At 39.2% G+C, this 12,001-nt stretch overlaps 1 protein-coding gene across 2 annotated transcripts in view; it reads right to left on the reverse strand.

Moving 5' to 3' along the window:
• Positions 1-3,812: 3,812 nt before the first annotated feature.
• The window catches only part of GSK3B (glycogen synthase kinase 3 beta), a 214,438-nt gene continuing 206,249 nt past the window's right edge, over positions 3,813-12,001 (reverse strand). For both annotated transcript variants that reach the window (XM_082712162.1, XM_082712161.1), the window contains one exon: positions 3,813-4,520. In XM_082712162.1, the coding sequence (XP_082568288.1) occupies positions 4,453-4,520 (68 nt within the window). In that variant the 3' untranslated portion in view covers positions 3,813-4,452. The remainder of the gene's footprint in view (positions 4,521-12,001) is intronic.

Below are 12,001 nucleotides of genomic sequence, written 5' to 3' on the forward strand. Positions count from 1 at the left end.
GGCCCAAGTGATCCATCGGCAACACATTTATAAATGCAAATTTTACAGGCAAGCACATTTTCATACACCTATCTGTATCTGCCTGTAGACAGATATAGTAAGAAAAAAAAAACTTAAAAATGAACACAAGGAAGTTTACTTTGTCAAGCTAACCCCTTATGTACTGGTTGTCATTTTGCTTTTATTGCAGAGGTGCAAAACGGAGCAACAAACTTGAATAAAACATCATAACCCTTGTGAAAATAATCCAAACCCCAGGGATTACTTTCAAAGCCTCTCAAACGTAGACCTTAATCTGGGACTCTACTCTGCTTCTAGTTGTTTTTTTTCAGTGGCTCAGGTTTCTACCAGAAAAGACAGATTTTATTGTAAAGCATGCTTACTTTATTTTTCTATATAGGGGAGAAAGTGTTCGGCTCTGTGATTAGATGATCACTAACATGAACAACAGAAATCAGATATAATTTTGGTTTAAAACAAAGGAAAAAAACCCCAAACTCCTGGGGATCTGGCATTGGCCAAGCTTCCTTTGGAAGATTCCAAAGTTAAATCCCTTAAAAAGGAAAGGGAAAAAGAAATGAAATGCCAGTGTCTTTATATCCACAGGGATAGAGAATACAACAGTCCTCTCAGAAACCTTTGCATTGGTGCAGACAAGATGACTGGTTAGGCAGGCTTTGTTAAAACACAAACCAAAAATATGTGTCTAAAAATTAAGAGGACTTAAGAGACAGACACAATATGTCACTGGGAAGAAGGTGCAGTCTTCTGCCTTGTTGGAATGAACACACGATGTTTCAAAAATAGCAACCTTTGGTTTGGTAAAGTTTGTTTTTTCTTCTACTCAAGACATCTTATATGGAATACTTGGAGGCAAAACAAATTTTAATATTTTTCTTTCAAAAAAGGCCTTCATGATGGGCACACAGTTAGAATTAAATTTTTTAAGAAGGAAATGGAAATGACATTCCACTGAACAAGGGGAGAGGTGGCAGGAGGGAGGGGACGGGCTGAGTTCCCTCGGTAACACGGCAGGCCTCTCTCGGCATGGTGGCACTCAGCGCAGTAACTGCTCGTAGTTGCACTAGAGCATTTTGAACCGCGGATGGAGCAGAACCTGGTACTATTAAGCAACTTGGATTTATAAAAACCAACTCTCTCTCTTTCACTTGAGAAGGAAGAAGACAAGGGGGAGAGAGCATGGAAGGCTCCTGGACTTTGCTGTTTCTAAGACCCATGGAAGGAATTTGGGGAAGAGATGAGCAAACTCGAATCTATTCGGTCTCTTCCAGCTCTAGGGCTCGCTGGCATGACACAAAGTCCCTGGGTGGACCAATTATGAAATGAAACTGGTCACTGCTACTGACTGAGGAGGAAAGAGCTGCTCATAACCAAAACAGAGGCAGGGCTTAAATGCAGTGAGAGCATGAACACGGTTTCCTCTTTCCACTCCTGAGCATGGTATCACTGAAATTAACTGTGGAAGGGGCAAAGACACTGTTAGGAGTGAGTTATTATTTCAAAGGGAAAGGGGTAGGACAGGGAGACATGGATAGAAAAACCAATTAAAATTTGAGAAATGAAAAACAAAAACAAACACATGGAAGCGAAGGCACTCCAAACTATATAGATACACTATACATTGCTAGAGTTATTGTTACAATAATACAGGCCGGCACCTACTGTACAGAGTTAAAACTATATGGCTTTAAAAAGCTCGTCTACATTTTGTCTGATTATTAAACAGAATCACTGCCCTGAACAGTAACTTTTTGCTCATTAATTAACAGTTCCTGGGTCCACATATTTACATACAAAACAATAAAACTTAAATTTAAAAACATTGAAAGAAAATATAATGTACAAGCTTGAATTTGGTGAGGAGCTTTATTATTATTATTATTATTATTTACAAAAAATATTCAGAGACCTGGATCTCACTTGTATAAAAGAGTTCTGTGATACCACCATGATCCTTGAGAAAGAAAAATCATGCACCTCAGCCCTCACACACACACATACAGAAATGAGAGAAAAGCATCTGACTTTTCTCTTTTTCTCTTACCCCATTCATGGGGGCAAAGGAGGGTTGTTTCCTAAAACAAGCACAGATTTTTATGGACTCTAGCAAATACACTAAGTCCAGAGTAGTGTCTGTGTCCAAATGTTTGGCTGGGCAGTTTGGTGTGAAAGCAGGTCCTTTTCTCTGCCATAGACCTGCTGTTCAGCTTCTTTATAAATCCTTTCCGAAAATGGTCTACCAAAGCATTCCCTTTAGGAATTACCCGGCCAAATACTTTGATTCAGACTTCTTTCAAAGCTTAATTAGCTCTCAGAAGCACATTATGAAATGTAGAAGTCAGTTTGTTCGATTTGGTTTGACTGAGTGTGTTTCCTTTCTCACGAACTCTGATATAACCAGAGGTTGGAGAAACCCCTTTTGTGGCCAAAGAGCTTAGCTAAACAGTGAGTGAAAACTAAGATGGCTCACAGTTGCCCTTCTGGGTACGGTTCACTTCAGCAGGCAGTAGGACTCTCTTGGAGAGTCGCATACACTTTGTAAAGAAGCAGGACAGGGTACTGGGACCTTCGATGAGGGCTGCCAAGAGACTCCACTTCCGAATCACCTGGAGGGCAAGACCCCTAACACGACCTAAGGTGGCAATGAGGAAGATGAAGGGAGGTTACACATGATCGAGGGCTCAGCTCTATCGCCCTACAGTTATCAACTAACCTTGGAAGGTGTGTAGGGAAAGACTGGGTAGAAGGGAAAGGCGGCCATCACTCAAGTGATCTTTAAATGTAAAGTACAACTGATTGTGCCTTAAAGATTCATAGGTCGAGTAATGGCCCATAAGCACCAAGGTGACTAAGGTTCATTTTAGAGTATATAAGGCCCACAAAGATGTCAACCTTAAAAGTATAAAACAAACTAGTTGTGAAAATCTATTTCCTCACTGCAAACATAATCCTTCAATCCTCTTTGCTTTCCAAGGAATATTGCTTTTTCTTCAAAAACAGGAACTGAGTCTTACACTATTCACTGATACACAAAGAAAACAAACAGAAACTCTTAGCTGGGTGTGGGGGGAAACATTCTTCTCATGCTTCAACCAGTTGATTTTGATACTGTGGACAAAAACAAAAATAAAAGGCAGTATTGAATCTATGTATATATAACATATATACATACACACATTTATATAATCAGCTTTCCTATAAAGTCAGTAGGTACACGTGACTGTTTATACCATTTTGATGTGTAGTTCTTAATATTCCTACCATCTAAAACCACAATGGTCTATCTGACATTCATAATAAATAAAATTTTAAAAGCATGAGGTTAACAAAAAAGCTGAAATTAAATACAGATTCTAGATTTGGATTTAAAATTAGAACTATGTGCAGAATGTGGCAATTTCTGCAAGCTCAATTTGTAATTAAAAATATGAAAAATAAACCAGTAGACTGTTACAGTTCACATTATTTAACTATAATGTCCTCTCAAGTGTATCTTTCCAAGGGAAGCAACTTTAGAAACAAATGTGGACAAATTCATTCACAGTGGTGAGATCTGCTCTTGACCTGTCCCTTCCTCCAGGTTCATCAGCTTTTGACCTCTGCAGCCAGAGTGACTGGCTCAACATCCTTTTCAGTCTTCTGGTCACTAGTTTCAAACTGCACTAAGACTTGCAGAGAACCTTTGGTCAGGCAAAGATCCACCCTCAGAGCACGTATGCTCCTCCTCTGATAGCCAATTTAAGTTTCTTCACCACTAGCACTAATTAGGAGCAAAAGAAAACCTTATCAAGTCAATTAAGAATCTTCAAACTTTATTGACCTCCCTGGGTTACATACAAATGATACACATTTTCTTTTTTGTCTGCCACACCTGCCACCAACATGCCAAAGGCAAGTCTTCAAATACCCAAGGATATGGATTAATTTTACAAGTGACATTGAAGTCCCCACTGAGTTACACCTGCTAAGCTCCCAACCAATTTCAAGCTGTGCACTATACCAAAGTCTTACACTTGACTTTAAAAGAAAACAAAGTTCAAAAAAACTTCAGCACAGAACAAAGTCGTCTTCTTTTGCGGAAGGGGCATGAGGCAGGAGTCCTGTTTTTAAAGTATACAACAGCAGACTTTTGATAAAAAAAGATTGTCGTGGGAGAGAGATTGTGTGTTCTAGTGCTCCGCTTTCCCCTCCCCACAACCCCTCCCACCCCCTGGATCTCCCTCAAAGTGAGAATACAATGAAATTGGTTTGTATTTATAGATATTTTACAAGGTTAAATAAGAACAACAATAATAATAAAAAAATTGAACACTAAAATGAGCAGGTTTTTTTTCTCTTTTTAATTTTCTTTCCAAACGTGACCAGTGTTGCTGAGTGACACTCAAGTAACTGGTGGTTTTTCCCATGCAGCTGCTGGCTGCTCGGGGCTGTTCAGGTGGAGTTGGAAGCTGATGCAGAAGCGGCGTTGTTGGTCTGTCCACGGTCTCCGGCATTAGCATCTGCAAATCGGAAGTCCCAAGAGAGAGCGTGAGCAATGCTTTAACACCCCAAAGAGAAAAGTACACTGCCTCCACTGCAGACTGAGCTGTGTGGTCTTCCAAGCTGTATCTGAAAAGGTTGTTTAAATATGGCCAATACTATGAAATCTGAATTTCTTTCTGCTTAGAGCTGAGTCCATGCCTTGGCCTGGTGTTTGGTGCAGGAAAGACAAGTGTCTTTGAGTTAGTTGGGGCCCGAGTAGCAGTACATGCATGAATACTCAGTTGGGAGTCTGGCTCACTTGAAAATAAATAAGTGAACAGTGCACAGCTGGGAACACTTGCTAAACATTCTGAAGCAGATTACAGTTCACCATCTGCTTAAGTGGGTAAAACGGGTGGAGGCACTGACCGTAACATGGGTCAGCACTGAGAGGTAGAAGCACCATGTGTAAATCAACTGCAGCTGCTTACTTTCTAAGTATAGTCCTTCTTCACTATTTGTAGAAATGGAAAATAATGAGCAAAAAAGGAACAGCCACTGTAGGACTGATTCACTTCTTCAATTCAATGAAGCATCTTGCAGTCAAATATCTTGGCACAGAGCTTATTTCACCTAATCTTTTGGAAATATGTCTAACTTTATATTTAACTGTAACTCCCCTACCCCCCCCCCCCTTTTAAGGTTCATCATTATTTCACAGCACCTATTAACATGTAAGTGGGCATTTAGTTGCATCTGGACCAGCACTGCCTCTCAGGCAGGCAACAGACTGCCGTTTCAGTTGCCCGTCCAGCTGTGTCGCTGGGCCCTCGTACATGTGACTGCTAATACATACTGCTGGGCATATTTTTCTCCCAAACACTTGACACTGAGCCCTGAGCAAGAAGAGAAGTGGCTTAACTGGGATGGATAACTTCTAAGAGCCATCTTCCTAGAAGTCACACTGCCCTTGACCATCAAAGCTGGTGACACCAAAAAAACAAGTTCCAAAGTTTTGTCTGCCTAGAGACTGAAATGCTCCTATATCCTTTGAAGGGTAAACAAGTGTCATGGCTGAATGTAACATCTGCCTTTGGATCTTTTTTGTTTCAATTTTTTAATTACAGCAAGAAACAGAAGACCCCGAGGACACACAGGAACGCTTTACTTAAGGATTAGCTGTTCAATTTATCATTCCAATGGCCACTCTATAAAAACTACATGTCTTTTCTAAATTCCTTATTTTAAGGGCAGCATTTGGGGAAGAAATGTCAAATCTCTCAATTTGACTGGTTATGTTTAATTCATTTAATTTCCTTCAAAAAAACTTATAGCTGCTTCTAGTCCTGTTTTCATGAAAATAAGTGCAAACATTACAGGATCAGGGTCCATGCATGGAGTCATATTAAATCATTATATGGCACATGGGACAGGTGGCAAGGTATATGACACAGAACCTTTCTCCGAAGGCAGGTACGTGCCTTTTCTAATAATCACTACATAACTATGTCTAATACTTCAGTCATGACTCCTGGTTTTTCTTAGATAAGCCCGTCCTAGTGCAAATTTTACTCTTCAATGATCACCCAAATTCTGTCATCAATGACAACATCAATTTCTGTCCAGGTCACATGTTCCTGTAAGGATTTCTCACGAAAAACAATCATTTTTGTAATTCAGGCACAGGCTGCTTTAACCTATTGAGCCACCCAGGCACTCCCGCAGGCTGCTTTAAAAACAAGTCTAGCAGGGCGCCTGGGTGGCTCAGTGGGTTAAGCCGCTGCCTTCGGCTCAGGTCATGATCTCGGGGTCCTGGGATCAAGTCCCGCATCGGGCTCTCTGCTTGGCAGGGAGCCTGCTTCCCTCTCTCTCTCTCTCTCTCTCTGCCTGCCTCTCCATCTACTTGTGATTTCTCTCTGTCAAATAAATAAATAAAATTAAAAAAAAAAAAAAGTTTAAAAACAAGTCTAGCAAATGCCTGGAAGGCTGCAGAGCTATTTCAGAATGATAATGATCCTCACAAATCCAAACTTACTGTAGCATTTCCCATGAGATGGATGACACTTGGAACCTATGCGTCTATGCGTGATCATCAGCAAACAGCACTTCTCTTTTTAGTATGTGAAGAGGACAGATAAAACTTTCATGTTCTGGTCTTCTAGACTTAAGAGATTTCCCAATCATGAGGAATTCACCAGCTTGACCATGACAGGCATGAGCTACACTGGAGGATACCCACTAAGGTTCATTTACGTAGCCATCCAGTTCATTATGTTAATTCACTCTCTAGCAAAATCCTATTGTGTGTATGAATTTGAAGAAACAAATTCAACTTCTAAATAATAAAATCTGAAAAGACATGTAGTCTCCTCAGGTTTGTAATTTAATGGTTTATTATTTTTTTCTCTGAATTATCTCCATATCCCCTATTAAGTAAAATTTTAACAGCTAAATATTTTGATTATAAATATCCTTGAAAGCTAAAGTCACAGCACTGTATTCATTCATCAAACAAAAACAAATAACCTTTGCCTGCTGCAACAAATTACATTTAAAATCAAATTATATACATCCTTTGTGAGAAAAAGAACAGAAAGATGTTTTTCAGAGGCAAAGTACAGGGAGGAGAAATACAACAAAGAAAATGGAAAGTTCTACAACCTCAAGAGTAGCTCCCACAGAACACCAGGCTTACTAACTGAATAAAACTGCATTTTTAAAGTTCTTCTTGGTATATACTTACTTTGCTCCTACTGCCAATTCTGTAAGCTTATTTTATGTAGTTGAGTTAATATGGCCTTTTTACAATAAAAATGTTCATTAATTAAAAACTGTCACTGGATTTGGATGTTTAGTAATTTCTTTAACATTTCTTCTCAAATATTTAAACAGAAACTCCTTTAAAAAAAAAAAAAAAAACCAGACACTCCTTAAAAGGGCACCCGGATGGCTCAGTAAGTTAAGCCTCTGCCTTTGGCTCAGGTTGTGATCCCAGGATTCTGGGATCGAGTCCCGCATCAGGCTCGCTGCTTTGGCGGAGAGCCTGCTTCCCCCTCTCTCTCTCTGCCTGCCTCTCTCCCTACTTGTGCTCTCTGTCTGTCAAATAAAAAAAAGAAAGAAACTCCTTGGGGCGCCTGGGTGGCTCAGTGGGTTAAAGCCTCTGCCTTCGGCTCAGGTCATGATCCCAGGGTCCTGGGATGGAGCCCCGCATCGGGCTCTCTGCTCAATGAGGAGCCTGCTTCCCTTCCTCTCTCTCCGCCTGCCTCTCTGCCTGCTTGTGATCTCTGTCTGTCAAAATAAATAAATAAAATCTTTATTTAAAAAAAGAAAGAAAGAAAGAAAGAAACTCCTTAAAAGCACCACAATTCATTTTGCTCCTGTCTCCAGCATTCCCTTTCCTTTTCACATTCATACTGGTAAAGGTGAGGCTTCCTGGCATTATGGTTTTAAGGACAGCTAACAACTTTTGATCATAAAGCATCCAATTCAACTATGAATAACCAAAGACTGTACCGTCTTGCTTTTAGTCCTGAGATGCTATCCTGAAATTCAGTGATACATCTTTCTTCAATCTAGTCCAGCTCCACAAACACTGAGAATGAGACCCAGCTGTACCACTTGATAGCTATGTACCACTTAACAGCTTTGTGACAATAGAACAAGTTATTTAACCTCTTTATTCCTCAATTTCCTCATCTGTAAAATGGAGATACTACCACTGGTCTATGAAATAAGGCCTAGGAAGGTCTCAGCACAGTACCTGGGTATAGAAATTGTTCAGTAAGTGGAAAGGCAAAAGAGACATCTAAAAATACATCAACTGTACAGTTTAGTGTGACTATAATAATCATCACCACCATAATGTCAGTGGCAGCAACTGTTAACATTTGGATGCTTACTAATGTACCAGACATCATACTATGTACATTGCAGGTACACACCTAAGAAATAGGTACAATTATTGCCCCCATTTTGCAAATGGGAGAAATAAGCACAGAGGTATCAGAGGAAGAGAATGATGGCCTTTATGGGTACTACAAGGGACAGCAGAAAAGATTTCCTAGCAAAGAAGAAAAGAACCTAAGGGGACTTTCATTCAGACCTAACTCCTACATAATCCACTATGATTTCTAGAAGCCCATTTCTATTATCTAAAAGGGTTACTACATTAGAACAGATCTGGGAATTTATAATAAGAATGAAAAGTACAGTTATTTTATTTCCTAATTCTTAGTCTGTATAGGGTATGCAAAGATAAAAGTGTTTTGGAAACAAATACAGAGGTCATTATTTCAAGCTTCCTAGAAACCAATGTCCCTTACCATCCTTCTGATGCTACTTCAGAACTAAGCAACCAACCAACCAAAGAGGGACTTGAGGAATAGAGAGAATGATCAGCTTTGAGGGACAGTTATTAAGATCATTCTTACACACTTGGTAGCCCCCTTCCAAGATGGCCCCAATGAATCATGTCTTCTGGGTGTTTATGCCCTAATGTAGTCCCTTCCCCCCAAAATAGGGCTGACCTATGTAACCGATAGGATATTTGCAGAGACAATGGTGTATGACTTTCAGAGTTAGGACATAAAAGATGCTGTGGCTTCTACCTTGCCCTCTTTCTTGGATCAGTTGGTCTATGGAAAACCAGCTGCAACAATGTGAGACACTTAAGTGGCCTTATGAAGAGCTGGTACAAAATGGTAAGGGACTGATGCCTCTCGCAGCCGGGACTGATTTGCTAAGCACATAAATGAGTCATCCTGGAAGTACCTCTTCTAGCCCCAGGTAAGCATTCCAATGTCTGCAGCCCTAGCTGACATTTGACTACAACCTCATAAAAGACCCTGACCTAGAACCATCCAGCTCGGCTGCTTCTGAATTCCTGACCCATGTAAACTATGTGAGATAATAAATGTTTATTCTTGTTTTAGGCTGCTAAATTTTGGGGTATCTTGAACATACATACAGGTCAAATAAGTTAAATGCCAGGTAGAATTTACGCCCACAAGCCCATGAGAGCAAGCCTAACCTAGTCCCTCTACAAGATATGTATGTCTGCTCCTAATAAAATATACAAAAGACAAGGAAAATTGCATCAGATGATCACTTGTTTTTCCCTAATTCTAAGAAGAGTCTATGGTTCTATGGCTTTTGTGCTGGATATGGCAAAGGGAATTTGTACATGTATTTAATGAAACCAATTTTATTCTGTGTGACTTCAGAGATAAAAATGACAAGTGGGGCAACCCCACAGCGAAGCTAAGGGTGATGCCCCCTCTAAGGTATTAGGTTCCCAATAGAATCCATGAGGCTCTTTTATCCTAGACAAAATTTTTATGTGTAAAATTCCATATATGATACATATATTTTTCTAGGATTGGACCCACAGTTGCTCCCCCAACTCCCCTCCTATATTCTCAGAGATCTATAAGAGTTGCTAGATAAGTGAGTCATGGATTTATTGAGCTGCTGTCTCAATACTGAGGAAAATGCCCCACCTAGTTGCTCCGGTCATAAACCAAAAGTTGTCACCATGATTCTTTTCTTTCTCTACTCCCTACATCTAATGCATCAGCAACTCCTGTCCATTCTCCCTCCAAACGTAGTTTAATCAAATGTGCCAACAGGGAGGGAAGGAAAGTGAATGGAAGACCCCACATTTATAAACTGTTGCCGAAGTGTTTAAATAAAAAGAAGAGTAGCAAATAAGAAAATAGGTTGGGAGGAAAGCATAGTGAGTGAACATAGGAGGCTGGGATTCCAAATGTTCTGCCACCATGAATCAGGGTTCTGCAACTATGGATCTATCTAAAAGATAAAAGCCTTGTAAGTGATACAAGTGTTCACTGTTTGGCCTGAAATGTTCTATCTGTACTCTCTTATAGGGTGGCTGCTAACTATATATGGTTACTTAATTTAACTGAAATTAAGTAAAAATAAAAACTTCGTTCCCTACTTATCATAAATACATTTCAAGTTCTCAAAAGCTACAAAATCCTTAATATTTTTTATCGTTGGCAGATTAGCAAAAGCATATATTTCAAATATCAAATTCTTTTAATATTTTATATTTACTTTATAAGTGTATTTGGTTAACTTTAAGTACACTTTTATTTCCTTATTTCCTTTATGCTCTCTGAGCCCATTTCACGTGTTTCTATTTACTACTATCTCATTCTATAATAGTGACAAATGTCTCATGACAGGTCAACTTTTCTAAAAGATATTATACTCAGAAAGTTCCTATTCAAGCTGTTCCAAGTGGAAATATCTTTATTAAAAAACTATGTTTCAGGTGTTAGTGTTACTAACTGATACAGGAACAAAAAAGACCATTTTTCACAGAGAATCAAATGTACACTCTAAACTTACATTTAAATTTTAATCATAATCTGCATTAGTGAAATAAAAATATAAAGTATAAAGGGAAAGACTCAATTTTCGCTTTTCTTTTTATAATGTCTACTATGACTTTGACAATTTGGGGTGTATAATAACGAGGGGGGGTTATCCCTCCTCAGCAAGGTATTATTACCTCTCTTTCTTCATTTTTCTGAGGAAAAGGTGTGACACAAGACACCAAAGTGGCTTCACTCATTTCAAAAACATAACTGCAATTCAGATGCCAGTGAGCCAACCAAAAAACTAACAAAGTTGGAGGGCCTGTCAATAAGACCTTATATCTTATCTGCCAGTAGCAGAGAGATCTTAGACACTCTGGGCTCAGGGGTAGAGCACATTTTAATTAGGAGGGTTGGTTGTTCAGGGTAGGTAACTGAAGGCCGTGAGAACACAGGAAACATATTCGCCTTTTAGGTTAAAAGATCTAATTTGGAACAAAGAATGAGAAAAGGATATCAACAGGTGACTTTAGGCAAGGAACTGAGGAACATTTGAAGAACATCTAGTAGAATGTTTCACACAACATTTCTCAACTTAAGATGATTTTACATTACTTTTGGAGGGGGAGAAATTCAGGTAAAAATTTTGACTCAATAGGAGAAAACATGTTTTGAATAAAAAGAAACAATTTCCTGGAAGTGATACTTAACGACGCTCTGAGGAAAATAATGACTAAGCAGGCTTGACTAGGTATCTACGCAGAAAACCAAAAGGAGCCAAAAGGAGGAAAAGGGTATAGCACTGTACCTAAAAAAGACACCCACATTCTTTGGCTACCAAGTTGGTAATACCTAAAAATAGATGTACACACTTGCATGCAGCACCTTCCCCACCCCACTCTGGGCTGGTTAATGTTAAGGTAATGGGAGAAATGGAAAAATACGTGCACTGCGAGTGGACAGTATAATCTGGGATTAGCTTTCTGGAAGGCATTCTGATATATATTAAAATCTTAAAAAAATTTATAATCTTTTGACTTGGCAATTATACTTCTAAGCACTGAGATATAATACAAACGTCTAAGAATAAGAAATCAAGTTAAATAAATTATGATACAGGCTTAGGATGCACAGTTACATACCCCTTGAATAGCAGGGCCCATATTAAAACAAAAACA

Source organism: Mustela nivalis (assembly GCF_964662115.1).
Source record: "Mustela nivalis genome assembly, chromosome: 1".
Lineage (NCBI taxonomy): Eukaryota > Metazoa > Chordata > Mammalia > Carnivora > Mustelidae > Mustela > Mustela nivalis.